At 43.0% G+C, this 23,606-nt stretch overlaps 1 protein-coding gene across 1 annotated transcript; it reads right to left on the reverse strand.

The window, feature by feature from the left end:
* Window positions 1–1,225: 1,225 nt before the first annotated feature.
* On the reverse strand, window positions 1,226–19,966 carry LOC104966367 (prickle-like protein 2). Its single transcript, XM_010795554.1, is given in 8 exon segments — window positions 1,226–2,735; window positions 2,738–3,342; window positions 3,476–4,351; window positions 5,391–5,577; window positions 6,179–6,382; window positions 8,262–8,399; window positions 13,320–13,503; window positions 19,496–19,966. Coding segments are annotated over 7 exon segments (2,487 nt in total). The 5' UTR covers window positions 13,452–13,503; window positions 19,496–19,966; the 3' UTR covers window positions 1,226–2,390.
* Between the last annotated feature and the right edge of the window lie 3,640 nt (window positions 19,967–23,606).

Raw genomic sequence — 23,606 nt, forward strand, 5'->3', positions numbered from 1 at the left:
TGAATCGCCAGAAAAGAGGCGTTGTGTTGCTGATGACCACATCTTGACACTAATTTCGACAATGTCATATGATTGTAAACTTTTTGTGTCGTCAGTTAATCCTGAAGGCACCTAAATGCTGATGAAGATAATTTAGTGGCAGTCGCAGTTTAGTCGACAATATGACTTTCACAACTGGAAGCATCCAAGCAACAAGAGGATTATCTTCCCACCATCCGCTACCTTGAATATGGCACAGCCCGGGAAGCATATGGCTGCAATCTGTGGCACCACCCTCGGTACGGCCTTCATTTGCTTTTAATTAAACACATGGAGACGCCCCATGCTTGGGTAAAAACCTGGCAAGGGACTATTAAAGAAACACCCAAATGAGAGTTAGATGATAATGATGTTAGGGAAGCTCATGTGTCTAGGACATTAATATCCACATTACTTAAAACAGGACTTTGCATACACTTTATCGTATGTCTGGGTGTCCCATTACACTTAGAGAAAGTGATTGCAGTACTTATCCAAACTTGCAGCTGATGAGTGTAACAGTCTGCATCCTTAGTTGGGAGATGTGCTTAAAGCAGGGGAAAATCCATTGGCAGTCAGACATAATGTATCTCACATGTTTGTGCAGCTGGTTTAGTCGTATCATGGCTGACTAAGTGAAGACTCTCTTCCTCCCTGTCTGGGACTTATCCGACTGTCCCAGAGTAAACATGAAAACTGGAGCACACGCCATGGAAGTTGAGGTTAGGTGAAGTAAACATACTAATGTGCCAATCATGTCATCAGCATTAGTGCTTGAACACCTCTAATCAAGAGATTGGCGTTCACACACCTTGATCCAAGCATGTGTGTGTGTGGATTATGGGGGCTAGGAACAGTAATCCGCTGACCACATGGACGTCAGAGGCAATCCAATTTACAGTATGACACTGCTTAACTCTTACAGACACAACCTGTTGTACTGTATATATTCTGCTGTATATGCAATATTTAAATGGGAGAGGATGTCTTGTTTATGACCTTCTTATTGTCGACAAGAGGCTAACCACACTAGCGGCTAACTGACTTTCATTTTGAGAAGCAGTGCTTTGAGCTAAATGTAAATTAATGGGTACTCAAAACGACAGAACTAACATGACAATTAGCATTATAGTTAGCACGATAAACATCAGATCTGCCAACTTGACATTATGAATCTTATTAGATTGAGATTGACATTATGACCAAGAAAAATCGTAAAGGAAGACAACCACCTTAATGAATTCAGTCCCTATTGATGAAAACATGAAGATCCATGCCAAGCAAATCTAGTGATATTACAAATCGTACAAAAATATATATAACTGCTTTTGGTGCTAGAGAAAATAATAGATAGATTTGGTCATAGATTTTCCAGCTTGGAGCAAAGTGGTGGATCAGCATTGCCATCCGCTCAGCCGCTAGCATGTAAATATAGCAAGTATCACCAGATTTTAATAACTAAATCCCTGGACCGTTGTCAGTCGTTTCCAATTTGTATAGTCTGATGATATGAACCAGATCTTCAGTAGCATCTGTTTCCAGGACAATGGAGCTCTGTTCGCTCCAAGTGACGGCACCCATTAGGGTTGAAGTATAACAAACCAGCGGAGGGTGACTCTCCCAATCAACCTCTACACCACATTGTCATTCATTTATGCATTAAACAGATGGAGAAGGTGACTGTTACTCACTCTTGTGAAAACTAGACACATGTGTCTGGAGAGAAACACCAGCTGTCAATCAAAACACTCACTGAAATACTCCTTTATTCCAAATGCAGGACCAGGTCAGCCAAATAAAACATGCATATGTTGTCATTTTCTATCTCTACATTATAGATATTTAATACATAAATGATTCTATCAATACAAAATATAAAAATATGTGAGGCCTCATTTACAACCATATTTACATGGACTTCCTTAACTTAAGTGAAATTATTAATTCAATTATCTATGTACATACTATGAACTAAATACAATAGTACAGTATATCCAAATCACATTGCATGAAAAAGCTCAACTTTACCAATCTGACTACCTTGCACACTTGTTTGCTGCATGGAATTGAAGTTATGAGTAAAATAAAATTGCACATCAGCGTTTGATAAATGTTGTGACTTGATAGAAATGCGCATTGTTAGCCTTAATACTCAGGAGATTTTCTGAAACATTGAAATGAACAAACATGCATGCTTTTTCACTGTTTTACCGACTGTTATTCATCACTGACTCTCTATTACTTGATATTCAACACTCAACAACACTGAATAAATGGACCTTTAGTTTCATTTATTTTTTTTGTTCCAGATGGAAGATGTTAGTGTACACACGCTGGACAAAGAGTCATTTCCGTTGCTGGACGACAGGATGTTAGGAGATAATGCAGTTCTTGCTCTTTCTGCGTTTGCGGGTGTGTAACTGCCCGCTGTGGCTGGGTGCTCCGATCCCTGTGTTGTTGTACTTATGGACAAGCTCCTGGTTGCTGAGGTAGCGCATCTGGATTGGTCTGGGGATCGGCTCGCCCAGAAAGTACCCTTCATCCTCTGATTCTGAGGATGAGGAGCAAGTGGAGCACCAGCCGTCATCATCGTAATCATCCCAGGAGTATTGGTTTAAGCCAGTGCGCCGGCCGGCCCCAGGGTTCTGAAGAGTCAGGTCTGAAGTGGTCCTGGGGCACGGCCTGAAAGGTTGGGGCTGGTATCTTCCCGCCCCGCCCCGCCTCCACCCCCGAACTGGTCCCTGGCGCTCCTGGGCGGCGGGAAACGGTCGTAATCCTCACGGACACACAACTGTGGTCTTTCCTGAGGTCTCACTCTTCGCTCGGCCACCAAATTGAGAGCGTTTTCTGAACGAGACCGACGAGATCTCCGGGAGTGGTGGTGGTGCCGGCGCCTCTGGGGAGTGTCCTCTGGTGCATCTATCCTGACACCGGCACCCCTTCCACCTCCAGCGACACTGACACCACCCACCCTGCGCTCACTGATGGGTGGTAGACGGGCAGCGTTGGCACTGCTCACCAAACTCACCCTGTCCTCCTCCTGGAAGGTGAAACCGGGCGGTAAATGACTCATGCCCACCCCCATGCCAGAGGGGTCGCAGTACTGCAACTGGTACGGGGCTGACCTGGGAGGATTCATTTCCATGTAGGGCTGACCGGCTGTGAGGCTGTGAATAGAGCCAGAGCTTCGAAACTGCGCTGAAGAGTTGAGGGTGCCCATGTTACTTTTCTCCGACACGTTCATTCCAGAGTCTTTGCTCAGGTCTGGCATGGAGAAGCGGGAAAGATGCTCCTGACGCTTTCCTCCTCCATCGGCAGAGTGACCTGTAAGAAAGCAGAGTCAATTTCAGTTAAACTATGTCTCTCTTTGAATTTGAACTAGCACTTCTGCTTTAAACAAAACTTCTTGGATCTATAAAATGGGGCCAGACTAGCAAAGAGAGGCTACAACACCCACCTGTAGCATTGGACATGGCCAGCGACTCCATGGACCCTCTTGGGGTCTGCTCCAAAGGCGTCAGTTGTTCTGAGAAGTTAAGTGCATTGATGGGGTTCCTGCTCCTTGCCACCTGGGTTGCAGCTGGAGGCCCCACCTCTCTGTCCCTCTGAAAGCCGTGCAAACTGATCGAACGCTTGTCAGAGGAAAAGCCATTGTGGTGCTGAGAACATTGGGACATCTCTGTGAAGCTCTTCTGGGTCCTCAGCTTAGGTGGATAGTAATCCTCTGGAACCGGCTGTTGGAACCACATCTCATTCATAGATTGGCCTTTCAGGGCTGAGATGGTTGGTCTCTTTAAAATCCCGTTCTCCTTGATCCTGTGATCCTGCTGTTGATTACTCTGTCCAGAGCAGGTGGGGTTATAGGCAGTTCTGACATTGCACTGGCTGAGCAGCTGGAGAGGGGTGGGGTTTGCAGTCCCGTCTGATTGGGACTCATAGTTATAGATGTCACGTGCCTGCTCTTGGCTCTGCCATGCAGGTGGCTCGCGAGTCAAACTGGGTGTTTGGCTGGAGAGACTCAGGAGATCCATTTGTAAAGACAGTGGGTCCACCTCCCCTGAAAACCTCTCATTCTGCTCTCCCCCTCCACTCTTCGCTGCCTTGGAGCTGCGTCTCGACTCTCTGGTGGAGCGAGCGCTTTGGAAAGCCGAATCAGAGGAGTCAGAGCCGTTGGGCTCCTCCCCCAGGCTGCAGGAGCGGGAGCAGAAGATTTGGCCCTGCTTGGGCAGGAAAGGTCGACCCAGCAGAGAGCATTTGCAGCGGGCACAGCAGAAACATCCCTCTATGGCGTGCCAGTGCTGCCCATCATAAGTCATCTGGCCCTGGTCAATGCCTGCAAGAAGGATACACATCGGTTTATGCAAAATACAATTGTGGGACTTGTGTTCAAATGCACAATTAAAATGCAAAGCACTATTTCTTTATCAAAGAGATTGAAATGAAGAATCTTAATGTCTTTATTTGAAATGCTGTTTTATGTTGCTTGTTGAGTGAGAAAATAGAGCTGGAGGCGACTTAACTGCGCCTGGGGGCAAAGTCATTATGGAGCTTTCCCAGCATTGTATAAACACTTTGCATTTGAGTAAGCTTGCAGTTGTTGCTGGGGGAAAGAAAACCAGCTATTTGCTAATGGCTTCCATCTGGTTTGAGCATGTTTTTCTGATGGTTTCAATTTATAATCAGTTGTGTTTTTTGGCCAAATACTTTTCTATATCCTGTCAGACAAATAATTACAGAGCAAATTTGTTGAGAGGTTTGTGCCAGAATCACACCTGGGCATCCTGTCGGGCTGACGCACACACAGAGTTTTTACAAGAGGTGGAACAGGGCCAAGAGGTGTTAATATGAAGGTTCCCCAATAAAAAAGTTTTTTCTTTCAATGGGTTTACCTCTAACTTGACAAATGTATGAATGTGCATTCAACTGACGCTTGGTGCATGGGCTGTCAAAGAAAGAGATCCTAAGGATGAAAAGTCACAAAATACAGTCATGCCTTTGACCCAGATTGGTTTCACACTGCATGTTATACATTATACATATGTAGGTGCTCTTTAAGTGGAGGTCTCTCCGTGTTCCTCTGCTACGTGCCCCTGCTTCAAATGCCTGCGCATGACATCATTTGGTGATAAACTCCTGAAAAACAGGCCACATCCTTTCTAACGTGGCCCTTTTCTCCTCTTACTTGATGCCAAAAGAAAATAGGTCACTCCTCCTTAAAAAAAAACAAAAAACCTGAAGCCGAATAATGCTCCACTTAATTTTTCCATGTATTTAGCATTTAGCCCTTTTCTGTAGGCATTCCTTTGCTGCTGGTGATGATTAATGAAATGTGTACAGTGTATCAGTAACAGTGATAGATGCCAACAGCATACCAATGTGCTCCCCACAGGAGTCGCAGTACTCTGCGTAGAGTGACTCGAAGCAGGAGCAGCAGTAGGGCCGTCCTTCCTTCATGATGTAGCGCTGGCCCCCCAGCACAGTCTCGCACTCGAAACAGCAGAAGTGCTTCATGTGCCAGTGACGCCCCTCTGCTTCGGTGCACTCATCTGCAAGGATGATCTGAGAAAGGAGAAAGAGTATCGTTTATCACTGAGCCTCGGATGGTAAAACCTCAGGTGGGTTATTACGGGGCGCTGAATGACAGGACAAAGGCTCGGCTCGCCCCCCCCTCCATTTCCTACGCACCGCTTTTTCCTCTGCGGCCTAATACTCTGAGATTGTCCCCTTTGTCGCACTTGTGACAAAGTGTGGGAAGTTAATGCAAGTGGGGACTTGAGGAAATCTATATGGTGCATTTACTTTTAATCATCCTGCTGGTAAAACACCAGGGTGCTTTTGAAGTACTAACAGCGTCCTTGTCCCCATTAGCAGGGAGTGTAAGTCAGTGCTAATGGTTGGGACATCACGACATCGAGAGCTGACCCCATTAGCCAAGAAAAACCCTTGCATGTTTAAACTGGGCCAGTGTGTGTTGGGAAGCTTGTGAGCATCATATGACAGCATTTTGCACTATATTCGCGTGCATATGTGCAACATTTGTGTATGTAAATATGTAATAAATAGCTCTTCTTACACCATCCCACAGGAACAGTAGGTTTCATGAACAGATTTGTGGGTCTTTTAACACATGATTATCTGTGTGTGTTTGGCATGTGCTCACCTCATCGCAGGCGGTGCAGCGTGGCTTCAGCCTCTCAGCATGGTGCCGCCCGCAGTAGATCTTCCCGTCCTGGTAGAAGTAGATGAGGTCCACCAGGAGCTCGTTGCACATGCTGCACACGAAGCAGGCTGGGTGCCAACACACACTGTGACCAGCCCGTGTTGCAAACACAGCAATGTCGCCGCCATTTATCTGGCCTCCGCACTAAAGAGAAGTGGAGGAAAGTAAAAGTTAATCAGCATTTCAGCTTTTATCTGTACTTGGTCTCATATTTCTTTGGCAATGGGTTTTTCAATACCAAAACTTGGAGTAGCGGTTGATACTGAGTTGAAATTCTATAACTTAGATCCTGGGCAAGTGGTGGCTTTACTACAACTTGTTTTATGTGTATTGTCTTTTACACTGACAAAGACACAAAAACAGCACACACATTCTTTATAGTTAATCACTATGTGAGAGATGAGCCAGCGCCAAGTCAGCCAGCTCAACCAGAGATGGACTCTAATGCCCATGATCTATGGGCTCAGATACTCTAAATTGAGTTCAGCTTTAAAGGACATTAATTTAAATACATGTATTCGTGGGCATCTTATAGCACAGTATGGTACCAATTTCTCAAGTAATTGAAGTAAATCCATTTGATAGAGCACAGAATAGCGAGATTGTTGAACCATTTGTGAGGACTTAATTGGTCTATACAATTCCCAATTCCAAAACCTCAATGTGAAAGGCTGCACAACGTTGCAAACGAGAATTTGGGAATGTTTAAATGACAAATTGAATGAGTGCTGTTTCAGTGCTGTAGAGGATCTGAACTGAAGATGTACAGTTTTTTAAAAGTAACTTTTTCCCAAGAATATCCTGGTATCTTCAAAAGGTCAGTATTGGTGCTGTTACAAATCAAGTATATCTGATTGGTGCATCTGTTGGTTACACAATGTTGCATGAAAGCTAAAGTCAGAGCATGAGGTTGTGTTTACATGTGTGGCCCGGGAAGGTCACAGAGGGGTAGTCGAATGGCTGCTGGAGGACGTTGGCGGGGCAAAGGGGAGAAATAAAAAGTGAGTGAAATATGGGAAGATAAAAAAGGAGAGCGAGATTGGCGTGGAGGTGTAAAGGTGGAGAAGCCGGAAAGATAAACGAGAGGGAGTGCTAAGGAGACAGGGGGAAAGGTCGGGAAGGGAAAGTAGATTTAGAGGGGTGGGAAGATGGAGACAGAGCGAGAGTTACAATCAGGTTATCTAACTGGCACAAACCCTGGTGCTGCAAGGAGGCCAAGAGGGGGAGGGGGAATTCAATCAATACACACTCTCCCAACAATGTGCTGTATGTGTGTGTCTGCTGAGCGAACCAGAAACACAAGCTATAAAGTAGCTATACACCTGGGGCACCAACACAACAGAGAGTAGCTCCGTTTTACTCGAGTTGATCGTACACACAGTAATAAATGGCTAGCGGATACTGAAGTGCGCTGGTTTGTTGTTAAAAGAACACTCTCCATTGCCCTCTTTAGTCCCATAAGGCCACAGCAAGAATAAATGTTGACAACACATTAAAGATTTTATGGGACTCTGGGTACTACTATGAAATATTTCCAGAGGATTTAGTGCAGATTTAGCTGTAACTTAGTCCTCTGAGGTATTTTATAAGCCTTGTAAGTCTTAAGAAAAGAATTCTGTGATTGGCAGACAGCAGGGAAAAATAAGACACAACATAGACATGCGACACACTTTGAGGTTAGACTGACATGTCCAAATGTTATTATAAAAACCGACGAATGTAGCTTCTCTGCCCTTTATATGACCACATTAAGAACTCCTCGTACATCACTACAAAGAAATGAAATGCCAACAGGCTCTTTGTTGCGTCAGTCACGATTCATGACTTTCATTCTACCGGCCACATGACACACCTTTGATCCCGTCACACTTAATATGCTCCTGTCACATGGACGCAACGCAGAAATGACATCTAGAAGTGAGGCAACGGGTGGCCTTCAGATCATCTTTGATCTTGTCATATCCATTGACTGCTGAGGAAATAACACTGAGAGATTATGTATTTGATTTTTCTGTCAGCTTACCTGTTCGCAGATCGCCCCCGTCATCGTCACGGGGAACGGTCGGACATTGCCGCGGCCCAGATTCTCCCGTTTCCGTTGGTTACTGAACAGCTTCAGTTCTCTCTTCTCCTCGTCGTCCAGACCATTACAGTAGCGTACCTACAAACACACACACACACACACACACACACACACACACACACACACACACACATGCACGTAGCAGTGCGTGTGCATAAGAATGTGTGCGACTGTAGGATTAAGGCTAATCTGGCCATTCAAAATTGCTTAGGACATTCCTTGCATTACAGCGCCAGACAATGAGTGTCATCTCCAAGTTATTTATAGTAGCTTTTTTTATTACACTGTAACAGGGGGCCGGGGTATCACAGGGGTCAGGCAGTCCTATATGAATGTGATTAGAGGGGGGTGCAAACCCTGAGGGACGCAGGGTTATAAAGGAGGATTTGAGGACCGAGGTCAAAGACAGAAGACGACAATGAGGGGTGGGGAGAAGTTAATAATACACAAAATATTTTTTTTTAGATGGATGAAGAAAGGTCAAGATATTGTTCGATCGAATGAAAGAAACAACATATAATGAACACTTGGAACAACATGATCGATAGTTGCTGACTCGGTCACCCGAATGACCAATCTGTCTACAGAATGGATCTACTCACGAGAAGCCATCAGCTTTGTCCTTGGCAATAACACAGAGTCTGTCGCACAAAAACAGATTACCTTGAATAACGCAGTTACGCATCAGTAGATAGAGACCTAAATGAAAATATATTGCTTTTGAGAACTGGCATATATTAAAGTTTTTTATTTGTTGCAACATAATGTACAGGCATGTTTGTTGTTGAGATGCTTTTAAAACAGGAACATCTCGATGTAAGCGTAACCTAATTCCATCTGCTCTGCTTTGTTGGCTAAAACCTTTGTTGGCAAGAGGTGCTGGATCTATGTCCGGCAGCACGGCTCAGGACACCGGGGGTTCTAAGGATAGTCCGTGAAAGACTGACTGTGGTCAAGCACTGATAAATCACACAGCGCCTGTGCTTCCAGACACACACACACACACACACATACTGCTAATGATAAATTATGAAAACTGCTTCCAACAACAACAGGGTTACAATCTGGAGGTGAAAGGCACGTTGCCCCGAGGAAAATATCCTAAGACAAATACACACCCTCACACGTGCACACTTACATGCACATAATGGACGCAGTTGGAGCGAGAGCCAGGAGGAGCAGCTTGTGATAATAACTGTAATCGAAAGCAGACGAAACTAAAGACAGGGCAGAATTTCGAACTGTACTGAAAGGAGTGTTTTTAAGAGCTAAAGCAAATGGTAGGACTTCGCAGCTGAGTGGCAAGAGCGATCGCTCCACACAGCTGGTTTCTATTGCTGTTAATGGCCAAACAGCCGGAGGAAAGGACACCACCAGGCACCAGTCCTCACATTCTCTCAACAAGACACTTTACAGTGGTTAGTGGACATAGATATTATATTGTTGAGAAAACACTCGTAGTTAGGGCTCAACATGGTGGGAAAAATGGTGTTTTCATAGCGAAATGAGCAGATTTAACGGTCTGTTTTAATTCTCTGTCCTCTTTCTCACGTCTTCGCTGAAATTGGCAAGATCCCATGGCTTGACATTGCACAGTTGGGGGAGCAAATTCAATGCGTGGAAAAATTAAAAAGCATGAGAGATGTGTTAATTAAGCATAACACATAAGCTGCACTCAAAGTACTGAGTATAATACAATTTGACTGGATGTAGTAAAGTCTAAAGCAAAACTAGCAGCTCTGTGAAGTTGTATTTAGAAACAGTGGTATTTGCTTAAAGTAGTATGCTTAACTGCCCACAGTCACAATAATAGTGTGCTGGAGCATAGAAAGTATAATGTTTACTGTCGTCACCGTCTTATTCTGGTGCACAACTTCTGCAAATTAGCATCAAAAAACCTAATTGTGGCCCTGGCGAAGAAAAGTCAGAGGTTGACATCATTTTGCTGGTTTAATGCTCTGGGAACCATACATATCGGGACAAACTTTCATTTCAATCCATTAAACTGTTGTGAAGATATGAACCTCAGTCTCTCTGTCAGCAGGATTTCATAAAAACTACTGGTTAGATTTTCATGAAACTGGGTGGAAGGGTGTCGCATTGGCAAAGGTAAAACCCATTACATTTGGAACAGATACAAATCTGTTAACATTGTAAAATATGGCATTTGGCCTTGGTCGAGTTCTGCGCTCGCCAAGTGCTTTTCCATTTTAGTTAGGGTTGGGACATTTCCACCTTTTAGCCACGTTGTGGGCAATGCTAGAGATGTACAGATTTGCAACTGATCTGATGCAGCATTATCATTTAATGGTGTGTAAAGTGCTTTTAATAGCGTTATTAATAATCTTCCATTCACAGCTGCTGGATGTAATCTGGTTAGGTTCAGTTTCCATTGTCCTTGATTTTAGACGGGAACCTGTCTATTTGTGCCATGTTCCATTTTGGAACAGGTCAAACTAACCTTAGGTATGGTTCAGATCTCAAATCTGTAATTCAATTTGAACCTGGAAAGACCGAATAACCTTTGACTGCTTTTTATTCAAATGTTCCCAATGTGAGCAGTCTGAAAAAGCAGAGTTCATGTTGAAATTAAAATCAGATTCTGGTACATGCCGGGTAGAGTCATATTAGACTGCAGCTTTATGTGATGGTAAAAGACCCGAACAGATAAACAGACACAGGCCAATGCTGAGTAACATTCTTGGCCTTGACAAGCTGTAACTTGGCAACATCCAAGAATTTTATTTGACAAAGATGGAGAGGAGAGAGCAGGACAGTGGGAGGGGAGTGTTGGCCGGCCCTCCTCCACATTGCAGCTCGATAACATCTCCAACACTCTCAGTAATGGCTGTGTTTGGTGATATTTCAGCTATTGTTGGCAAAAATGCAAACACAGACGGGAGAGTTGAACAGTGCGAAGTTATACCTCATAATCCTCAGATATATCTCACTGGATCCTGGTCTGAAATCTATCGTTACAGAGTGGAGACTTTACACCGCTGCTGGCTGAATAGCAGACTCATTCACAGCCCCAGATCCCTACGGGGAAACCTAAAGCCACAGTTTAGATCCTGTAGATTAGCTTTGTGTTTACCATCTCGCTCTGTCTTTACCTCGTGCAGAGGAAGACCGGGTGTTGAAAAGCCCCGCATCACGCGTACTTCCGCTCCTCTGTGAGAGGTCACACAACATGTTTCCACAGCTTGAATGACTTGGACGTGAGGTTGGGGTAATTTAAATCGCTATAGTTATGGACATTTTTAATCAAGGCTGTCAAACGTTCTCCACAAAATAAAATAGAGTTATTTTAAAGGTTGTTTACAATTGTGCTCATGGAATAGTGCACAGCCAGTTTAGATTATTGCTTGACTGTTCCTGAGGTGCTATGACCACTCGACGAAAACCCTAATGACTAGGGGGACCCTGGAGGGGGGTGAAAAATAGCTTAGCTCATTCCTCGAAGGTGAACACGGGAGTCTGTGCCAGCATTGTATTGACCAGTTCATTACTTTCAGTTTATGAACCGCATTAAACCAGCTTCCATAAACGCATCTATTGTCCTATTAAAACCCTCCCACACACCTATGGTTCAGTGGATTATTGTATTAGAGGATATTCTTCGACATGTATGGGACCATTTAATGTTTGTGTATTACGCAGGCTTAGCTTAGTGGCCATGAGGGCGGTGAAACCTACTGTTAACATGTTTCGCGGGTGGAATGAATTGGAGATTAATTTGACTGCTGGAGCCATATAATCCGTGTTATCCATTAGCCCGAAAAAGGAGCATTCAGCAGAACTGGTGAGCTATCATATGTTGAGGTGCAGCTTTTGCAGAACACTTACATAATGTATGCATCAGATGCAAAGGTCAACACTATACTGGGATGTATGTTAATGTATAGAATTGTAAAACTGAAATCTATCTGTGAATGGAATATTTCCTCGTTTTTTGGCCTTCCATTCACGCAAAAAGGTTTTATAACACCTATGTTTTTGAAATCAGGGTTTTTAGATGAGTGTGACAGTAATGTAACCCAGGGCTCTCATTGTTATTTCAATCACTTTGTAAGAGTCCTGGCATGCCACTCTCTTGTTAACACCTGCTGTTGGACAACAAACAATACTTTGAACAGAAAATGATGCCACTTTCCAAGAATAGCACAAAGCTGTGGGCTCAGATGCTTAGATATGACTCTAAATGTAATTTTGTCTGTGTGGATGCAAACCTTTGGTAAACCAACTGCCTCTAAATTCATTCACACCCTGGTGTAAAAGGCCAATATACAGGACTGTCTCAGAAAATTAGAATATTGTGATAAAGTTCTTTATTTTCTGTAATGCAATTAAAAAAACAAAAATGTCATACATTCTGGATTCATTACAACTGAGACTGCCAAGGCACACNCAATATTAAAATAATAAAAGGCTTGCAATATTTCAGTTGATTTGTAATGAATCCAGAATGTATGACATTTTTGTTTTTTTAATTGCATTACAGAAAATAAAGAACTTTATCACAATATTCTAATTTTCTGAGACAGTCCTGTAGATCTTAGTCACGTGAGAATGTCACCCAGAGGGGTGGAAGATGCTTATACCTGCTCAGGTTTGAGTCCCGNCATTCACGCAAAAAGGTTTTATAACACCTATGTTTTTGAAATCAGGGTTTTTAGATGAGTGTGACAGTAATGTAACCCAGGGCTCTCATTGTTATTTCAATCACTTTGTAAGAGTCCTGGCATGCCACTCTCTTGTTAACACCTGCTGTTGGACAACAAACAATACTTTGAACAGAAAATGATGCCACTTTCCAAGAATAGCACAAAGCTGTGGGCTCAGATGCTTAGATATGACTCTAAATGTAATTTTGTCTGTGTGGATGCAAACCTTTGGTAAACCAACTGCCTCTAAATTCATTCACACCCTGGTGTAAAAGGCCAATATAGATCTTAGTCACGTGAGAATGTCACCCAGAGGGGTGGAAGATGCTTATACCTGCTCAGGTTTGAGTCCCGGTGGGACCCAGGCGTACTCCTCGAGGGCACAGCCTGAGTCGTCGTCCGAGGTGGAGTTCCTCTGGAAGTCGTACATCAGCTTGGTGACCGTCTTCTCCATCTCTACAGGCATGGCTGTCACAGCATGCTCCTCACGGCGACACTTACAGTGCACACAGATCTTCCTGCCAGGAAAAAACACAGAAAAAGAACATTAGTCAAGCAAATATCAAGTGTAAACTAACTGTTTGTTCAATATGCTCATACTAATGAAGGACGTAATGAAATAAGAGATTCAGATTAGAAATGCAGGCAGTAGTTGCTTGCCCTCTTAAATTACAAAGTTGTAAAGTGTGATTGGTGGTTTGCAAATAACCCTTGTACACTTTAACTCATTAGAGCCCAGTATACACCACCACGAGGGTGAAAACCAACCCTCAGTTTAATAAATCACTGTGTAAACAGAAATACATTTAGAGGGATAGAGTTTCAACAGAAACAAGACGTCATACTTGCTGTATGGGCCTCTGAAGCCCGTAATTAATCACTTAAATTAAAAATAACCAAATTACAATTTGAAAGGTAACCTTTTGATTACCTATACAAAAAAAGAAGAAAATCTGTCATGGACCCCCAAAAATTCAGTGAAACGTTGGACTTTTTTTTGAAGACTTTCTACACATGAAGGATGTGAACTCCACACAGTTCATAGGTCAAGGCTTCCCACTGCCGCTCTCACAGTAAAATGTAGGTACCACAAAGCTCAACAATCCTCTGGGGTACCAAGAACAAGAATATAATCACAAACAGGCTACGGAAATTAGCAGAATACAGCCAATGACAGTGATGGAAAGCAGCACTGTACAAACACACACTCCTTTATGCACAAGGTTAGTGAGAAACAAAAGCAGATGCTTAGCCAGGACAGTGCGTCACTGTCATTCACCTGCTCTTTCGTCTCCAGTGGTGTACAGAGAGTAATAAAGAGCCTTGTTCATGGACTCAAACAACTATTCTTGGTTGTTGTCATACAAAATATTGGGTATATATATATATATATATATATATATATATATATATTAACCGACAATATCTACTCCTCTGAGGATAACACAGAGCTTGGGAGACGTCTTGCAATGAGCCGAAGTGGATGTGGGTTAAATGGCTAAGTGCATGGATTAAAATTAAAATATAGGCCACCTTCTGTAGGTCTGTACCTGGATCCAAAGCGGGAAGGCACTGCATACATACAGATTTCAGTGTCCTTGACAGCTCTAAGCCCCTTTATGAAGAGGGAATCTCTGGGTAGCCAGAAGGTTGCATGCCACTAACCCTTTCTGCCCCTCAGGCGGTCGAAACCAGGGAGAGAATCCCATTACCTTTCCAGACGGACGCCTGCCTGTCTGTCTGACAGACAGCCCTACGGAGGATCTTAAGGACACTCAGGACACCGCTTGACAGACTGACAGCTTGGTCGGCAGAGGATCTGTTAATATTAAGTCCTTGGAGCGCAGACAACACCATGTGGAGAGCTGGCCAAATCTCACATTGTCCCTTTTTCAAAAGAAGCACTTCTTGTCCAAGGGTTAAGTCTTGGTTAACAAAGCACTTCTGTCTATTTGGCTTGGAGCTGATTGGTTTTGATGACAGAATGGAGACTAACAATACTTTCTAAGAAAAACAACTAATTGGCATACCAAAGCTGGTCATAAGACATATGATCCTTAAAAAGAAAACATACAAATGTATAAGTCTTAAGTTGGACGAAATCTCCATCACCACTTGAGATTCCTGGCCATACAGTCTATTACTGTCAGCTCCAGCTTTCAAAACTACTGATGAGAGAGGGACACTACTGTAGTCATTGTGGAAGGGCAAGCCACAGGCTTCACAAACTAACTCCATAAATATTTATGCCAGGGTACCATTGTCATGAATATGAATGGTTATGATAGAAAGAGCAGCGATGTAACAAAGGCAGACAAAGTCATCAAGCAGCTGTCAAGCAGGCCCAATGAGAAGGGTGTTTGGCAAACCCCTGTCCCAGCGGCATGTTGCTATAGCCAGGGGCGACGCAGCTTGCCTCATTACAACCCAGCACCTTCACCATCATTACTAATTTAAGGCTGATTATCGGGCTAACAGAAATACGTGCATGTACCAGAAAGCACACTCGCAGCGAGGATAATGATTGAAAGTGAAGGACAAAGACACCAAAGGTGGAGACAAAAAGGATAAGCATAATAAACACATCTCCCAGTCTTGTGATATGCTGCCAGGTGGTTAGTATTTCTGCCTTGGGGTAAGGGGGGACTCTTGGAGATAAGAGTATACAAATAGCCAGAGCTGAAGGAAAGCATTTCACACTGCATTCCTTCTGAGAGTTCACTTTACAATGTCCCTGCTCAGCGTTCTGCATATCTATGGGGTTCAACTTGGAGACAGTGTGGTGAGTGACCATTGGAGGAATTAACCTGGCACACACTCCAGAAGAGTCCAGATGTGCAATGATGACCTACCTCTAGTGATTCAACTAGAAAAATATCTGATCTTCCCACCTCAGCGCAGGCAGAGATACCAGTGTAGGCCTACAGGGACCCGTTTCTCCCCCCCCCCCCTTCTATCCTCATGATTTACAACACGCTTCACGCACATGCCTTGGACTTCCCCTTCACTGAAACCTAAACCCCAAGCTTCCCCTTGCAATCTACATGATTTCAATTAGGACAGATTCTTGGACTTAATACAACTCATCAATGATGCCTCGTAAAAGACTGCGAGGTAAAGTCAAGGAAGTTGAAAGGCGGGTTCTTTATTCAAACATGACTAAGCTTTCATCCCCCAGGAGATGTAAAACACTGATGCAACATTGGCCAGTCGGAGCGTGGAGTTTGTTCAAGACCTGGGGGGTATTGTTGTTGGATAGTCATCCCTGTGACCATGATGTCAGTGGACAATGATTCACCGTTTCGGGTTAATTATCATCGCCTTGCTCTCCTAGATTAGCCATGTAACCAAGGTAACAGGTGGTCTTAATGCGTAACTGGAATCTGATAGAGCCAAGTGACAGTTACATAGATTCGGTTCAATTGCTGTTTTCTCACTGCAGACCTTAAAGGTGGGGTAGGTACGTTTGAGAAACCGGCTCGAGATACACTTTTTGTTATATTCCATGGAATGATCTTAACATCCTGATAGCAATGAATATCGGAAGTGCTTTGACAACAAATCCATACAAAAATGTCATCTGTGGAAGCCGTAGCGCTGTAAAAAGCACGACCACTCATTTTAGCCGGCCGGGCTAAAATAACTGGATGGCCTACCTGCCTGTCAGCCTTCCATCTGTGCACAAACTTATCTCGTGCCCTCATTGGTCATGTGCGCGTTCGTGTGTGTTGGAGGAGGGGCTCTGTAAGGAAGTGGCAGATTTTTTTCGGCTGTGTATTTTCAAATTCTAGCGCACTCGAGCTGGTTTCTCCAAAACTATCTACCCCACCTTTAAGCAATCATGGCAAAACAAGGTTTTTTATAAAATAGAAATGTACCATCTTAGAAATGATGCTTCAAATCAAAGCAAGAGTTGACTCAAAGATATCTTTGCAAGGCAAAAATAGGGCTACGGTTGTATTAGGATGGAGTAAACTGAATTCAACCAAAGCTTAGGGAAAATATCTGATTCAACTGTATCCAAGAGCCAGTCGAGGAAGTATAGCCTTGGAGGGTTTGAAGCTGAAGTCTCATTCCTGAGCAGCTCCCAAAACCGCTGCAGCTTTTCCATGGCATCACTCTAGATGGCCAGATTAAAATCCCATCTTTAAATGGCAGCTCAGCGCAAAAGCAAAGGTTCGATGACAAGAGGGGAGAGCAGCTGGGTACACTCTTCAGCCAAGTCTTGTCTTCTGTTTTCCTGCTTTTGTTTTCTCTGGAAGAAGAAGTGGGGGAAGAAGAGGAACATACACTTTTCTCTTTAACGCCCTCTTGTTTGGCCATTACAACATTTCCGTACAGTGTTTTTTGAGCTGTTGTTGGAATTGTTATGGATTTCAATGCTTAGCACTGCTTTCAATTACAAACACACAAGCAAAGAAAGCCTTTGTACCTGAACCAGGCGGCATGTCGTCTTCAGAGCCAATAGGAGTTAATCACAGTTGAACATGAGTGGAGGTGTTCCCGACAATAATCAGGCTCGACAAAGACGTTTTCTATTAGCGGCCAATTAGTATGAGCCAGATGCAGCGTGTTGTCGAGGACAGAGATTAGGCCTGCATCCACCTGTCATAACAAATTATAGAGAGCTCAAGTTCAACTAGCCTACAGCCTCAACCTGATGGTGAGTTTCCTCCACTGTATTGGATAAAAATATAAAAAGGTATTTTGCATTTTTACCTACACAAAGAGGATTTCAATAGCCTTCAACACTGTGACTCCTCCCATGAGACACAACAAGTGTTTTAACGTTTATCCTGGAGGTGTGGGGTTAAAGAGAACTGTGAATTTAGGAGGTGGCGCAGGATCTCAATATAGATGCTACTATAGTTGTGTTATGAAACAGTAGAAGCCATTGGGTTTCGTACTTGAACCAAACAGACTAAAATATTTGCAAAATATTGACCTCTGTTGCTTCAATTTGAATCACTTCAATCTCTTTTGGGAGTCTCACAACGTCAGTGAAGTACAAGACAAAACCTCACTGTAAAAGTGCTTCTAAGACTTTATGGAGATGTGATAAGTTGTTAAATGCTAATCACTGGCTGATCTCTGAGCTTGGGTGAAATTACACCTGTATAATGTAACCTGTAGTACCTGGAGATTGTAGATACACAGTTTTTACTGTATATTTGCAAGAGGCTGGGATTTTGTCTTCCTGCTATAGCAACGTATAACTCCCCCTAGTTGTTCACTCCCTCTGTCTTAGAATTGAACGATACAGGACTTGGGGGAGAAGTGGAAAGCAAAACGGAGAGAGATATATTTATGTACCATCAGACTGGGACGCTTTTAAGCTGCAGCCATGACACTGGATCACATTACTTATTCATTCAGTGTTGACTTGTTCCATAAAGTGACACTTCTTTGGATGGTAACAGGGGGAGTCATGGAAGGGACAGGCTTCCAAGAGAGCCTCAGTAAAGACTTCAGACTCAGACAGTGGTAACAGTGCCAGATCATAAGCTCATTTATGACCAACTACCTATATTAAACGGCTTTTGAAAAGCAGCCACCAGTGCAGTACAGTTTTTTTCCAGAAGCAGTTGTCGATGTCAGCAATAATCTTGATCTGGCTATTAGGCTTCTGTCAGCTCAGTATTTGGGTTGCTCTCAGAACCGAGGAGCCCAAAGATACTGCAGCCAGCTGTTGAAGCCACACTATTCATTATCCCCCTGTCAGTCCATTCATGTGCTAATCCAGTGACCCTTTACACTGCCAAAAAGTAGCCATATAAATGGGTCAATTAGCCTGCATTGAGTCTTGTTATGTTCGCCTTAACACAACTGTTATGGAGCTGCGATTATGCCACTTGTTTCCAATTCAGTTTGAATCAAACCCAAGTAATATTATTAGAAAGTCAACTAGGAAAACTCAAATACAGGCTGCATCATTATAACACTTGACTAGAGAAACATCATAAACAAGTTGATATAGGGGTCAAGAAATAATATATTTTATAGAGTCCTAATGATAAATCTCTTAATTAACTAAGCAATCTATAATCCATATGGCACAGAGTCCAAACAACAAAGACTTTCATGCAGGAGAGCGCACAGTAGCTTGACCATTGCGCCACAGGGGGTGGGGTGGGGGATATAAACTGGTGAGAACACGTCTATGCAGGGAGAGCTACAGTGCGAGTCGGACAACTCTACATACTGTGTGGTATTTACATCCAAATAGCACCAGGTTTCAGCCATTAAAGAGTAAAGTGACAAAGAACGCGAACACTTCCAAAAATATAAAATCCAACTGGTTTTAATATAAGCCTCGTGACTACTTCACTCACACATTCCAAAGAGGGAGTAAAATAAAAAAAACTAATTATGTTTGACATGGAGTCATGGATACATTTGGGACTCAATCTTCTTTTCCATTACGCATTTAAAGCCCCAGCCTGGGTCGTCCGGTGCGCAACAAAACGGCTCCAAATGCATCACAAACACGATCAATAATCAGCTGCTTACCTTCTTACAAACTGCGGCGGAGGGAAGCCATAGCCCTGACCTCGGTGCTGGTTTTGGTGGTGCGGGTTTTAAAATACGTTTTCCCCATTGCAGAATTTCTCAAACAACTCCAACTCCACAGCTTTGCCACGGAAACACCCCAGTCTCACCTCGCTGTGTGGTGTCTGCACCCCTCCGCTACATTAACCCCCTCCGTTTAAAAGCCTTTTGTCACCCCCCTGCTCTCCGCAAACACACTCGGGAGTTGAGCAAATTAGGAGAAAGCGTAGACGAAGAGCCAACTTAAAGTGCGTAAAGAGATCCACATTTACACATCCAAAAAACGAGTGAGCAGACTCCGCTGAAATATTTGAAAATATCCAAAGAAATAAAACAGAAATCTCTCGGAAACGAGGTTACTGCTTTCTGCTCTGACTGAAGAACAGTGCGGACTTTCGCTGCTTGAAATCACGGAGCGCTGGAACCTCTCTGCTGACCGACCCACTGAATAACAGCGCTTTAATCCTGCAGCGAAATCAAGTCACTGTAAATCACATGATCACTTCCGGTGTGAACTTTCAAAATAAAAAAAGACATTGCCAAATGGATTGGAATATTATATTTGGTTGAATAGAAAAGTTATATATAATTATATAAGATTATAAAAAAATATTTTTGGATATGGAAATCTTTTTATTTTATTTTTTAAAACCAAATTAGTATACAGAGAACAAATACATCTAGCTCAGCGTTGGGGGCAACACAATTGTGGACCCTTCAGATGTTACTTTAGCCTCTTTATTTTATTATACTACAATATCAGATGTAAAAAATGTATTTCAACACTTCACTATTAATAATGCATTGGTATGTTTGCCTATATTTGGTTCATTTTCTGAACCTTCAACAGCGTTGGGCTTTTATTCTTTAATGTACAGTGAGCGGACATCAATTAAATTCCCTTTTATTGCAAAGCTTTTGTTTGAGGGCACGGTTGCTTACTTCCTGTCTTATGGGCCCTCTCTGGTTGACTTGACACACGCTCACACACACCGACCCTTCTCCCCCCCCCCAATTCCTCTCTGCATACTAATATCCCGGTGTGATGTCAGCAAGTCAGCGTCCCAACATTGGTGTAATTAGCAGCGTGAATGACTGGAGTTTGGGCGGGATTTGCATGTGAATTAAACCACTTCCCTGAATCAACTGGCCCATGGACAAGAAGAGAGAGAGAGGGAGAGAAAGAGAGAGAAGAGCTGCAGGGCTCTGACCTGCATGGGGAAATTGGGAGGTGAGCCCCTGTAAAAAAAACAGTGCTGTTTAGCATAAGAAGCGGACATTAGCTGGAGAAGGGACATAAGGCTTACAGACCAATGAAAATCCACTGAATCCAAAACAAATGTGAAGCCAATTTAGTTGGATTTTTAAACTCCAGGAGCCAATTTTCGAAGTGCACCCATTGTGTCCATTAGTTGTGCCAAAGATTCATTAACAGAGGACAGAGTAGACTAGCCTTCAATGCACACTTGATATACATAATATCCTGCTTATATTGTGTATATTGTGTTAACACAAAAGTGTTTTTATTTGTCGGACAGTTTATAGACTTTTTATCTTCACGGTCATCTGTATATTTTTCTTACTCTCTAATGCTGGTTTATTTCTATTTTGAGATGTTCATATTTCAGAATTGTTCATTTCTACTATTTTAATTTGTTATTATGTGCAATGCCTTGTTTTGTTTTTTGCTGTTGCAACAAAAACATTTCCCAAATTGGGATTTATTAAAGTACATCTGATCTTATCTTATAAATTACTACCACCAATGCATATGTAATTGCAAAGTATGTGTAATTATGTTATTAGATAATGTAGTAATGTTGGGCAATTTGTCGCTTTGCCATGCTTTGAAAAGTGATATAGAAGTAAAGCTTCCTTCCTACATTGTTATGATTATCAAAACACAGCTGTTATAACCTACAAGCCAGAAAAAAGCAGGGGGCAGATTTTTATATGATCAACACGTGGAGTTAGCTTGACAATTGTGCTGTTTATGCAAACAAATAAACAGCAGAATTGTTCCCTAACAGATTGCCACCATATCAGCTATTCTGGGCTCTCAAACACTCACATGACAGGAGCTTCTTTATGCTACTCCCCTTCTCCTGTTCCTACAATGAGTGGTAGGAGTGTTAAACAATGTCCTGCTGCTGCTCCACATTTGCATATTTGTGTAACGCAAAATGTGTCAAGAAACAGGAAATATTGCCAAAAGTTTTCTGGCAGTCAATTAAGGCTGAACAGTTTTGAGGAAGATTTTTAAAGGCAACTTGGAGCACGGATGGGAGTGGGTTAGAAAGTAATTAAATCAAGATTTGTCTATATTCTTCTCAAAGTGCCCCGCTGCTGCCTGTTGGCTAACACAAAACAAGAAATGTGGAGAGGAATATCTTATTTATTTTTTTAACTTCCTTTGAAATAATATATGTAAAGCTGCACAAGGAAGCATTTTCTTCTGAAAACCGCCAGCAGCTCGGAACGACCTCTTCAGTTTCTAAGGACAGTGCTTCAGTCTTTTTCTCCTTCAGGAACTGTTCCTTCAGACTGAAGCTCTGCTTTTCTTTTTTGTGTTCTCCACTCACACATGGCAAGGCCAACTCTTGCTCTGACTTTGTCTCATACATCTCAACATAAGACCGCGGCCTCTTTACAAACACAAGAATATCAATTACAGCTCGGGCTGTACTTGTGGCCTATCCACAATATTTTTTAGAGGACCCCTAAGTGAGAGTGTCCTCAGTTCGGAGCGACCACAGAATGGGTCAATTCTTGTGGGGCCAGGCATTTACCACAATAGGTTATTCCCTTTTTGCCAATAAACTGTTCCTCAACTTGCAGTGAGCTGTTTCAAATGCCCAGAGAGGAGTGAATAAAAGCATAGAGGCCAGCTTGGGGGACATACCACAGATAGCATTGCCTACATGAACTCCTGGCATGCACCAAGAGTCGCTGCTTGGTAATTTTAGACAGTGAGCCAAACAGGTTTACTCCCTTCCCAAGCATGCATAAGCGTATTGAGTTTTTTGTCTCTATCAAAGCACAGGATGAGAGATATTGTAAATACATGTTGCCCCAGGGGCTGGGATCCCTATCTAAAGTATGCAAGTTGTATGGCATCAAAGGATTATATCCTACAAGAAAATTATTCATATTTCACCAGGGAAGGAACTGATTTATATACTGCATGACATGGTAAGAAAAACACTCCTGATAAATCAACGCGTTTATCTCGATTTGAAAAGTAGCCAACATCCCAACATGGCTTCCTCATCTTTATTTCTCCTCTGCTTTTTTAGGAACACCAGTCTCCTCTCCTTTCATGTGGCAAATGCTGATGGCTATCACTCTAGAGTCAACATACGAGGCAGCTGGGACTCACCCCAACAGCTGATAGCTCAGACATGTTGGGAGGGAGGGAGAGAGCCAGCTTCCTCTCCATATAGTTTTCTATCCCCCTGCTGAAGAAGGTTCCTGAGCACTTTCTGACTAAGTATTTACAGTGCTGCAAATCCGAGCTCTAACTGGCTACTGAACTGTGACGCAACTCCTTTAACCAAAGGGTCTAAAACTCAGGCGGCCAAGATTTTGAGGGCGGGGTTATATTATCACACCATTTCATTCCTCAGAAACCTGACCTGTCTTGGACAACGAGCATAGTGAGAAACAATGGGTTTTCTGAGGGTTCACTGAAGAAAGAAAGTCCTGCAATCTCAAATACATTGGAGATAAAAGGAAGAAAAAGACAAGTGATACAATATTTTGCCTCATTAACCACAAAGCAGATTGTTAACTAGTTGAATAATAACTTATTTAACTAGAAGTAACAGCTTTCCAACATCCGCCAGGGGGCTAGTGCCAATCGCATTCACACCGCAGTACTTTCCCTGAGGCAAGATTACGCTGACGTCACTTCGTCTTCTTCTTCTCTGGGTTTACTGGCAGGCCGCAAAGCCACTTCACGGCGAGTACAAAAAAAAACGAGAGAAGAAGAACTACACGGGGGAGGGGGTATAAAGCCCACCCGCTGTACATTATATATATATATAAAAGGTAGGCTCAGCAGACAGACCGT

Source organism: Notothenia coriiceps, unplaced genomic scaffold (genome assembly GCF_000735185.1).
Source record: "Notothenia coriiceps isolate Sejong01 unplaced genomic scaffold, NC01 NC01_scaffold00037246, whole genome shotgun sequence".
In the NCBI taxonomy this organism is placed as follows: Eukaryota; Metazoa; Chordata; class Actinopteri; order Perciformes; family Nototheniidae; genus Notothenia; species Notothenia coriiceps.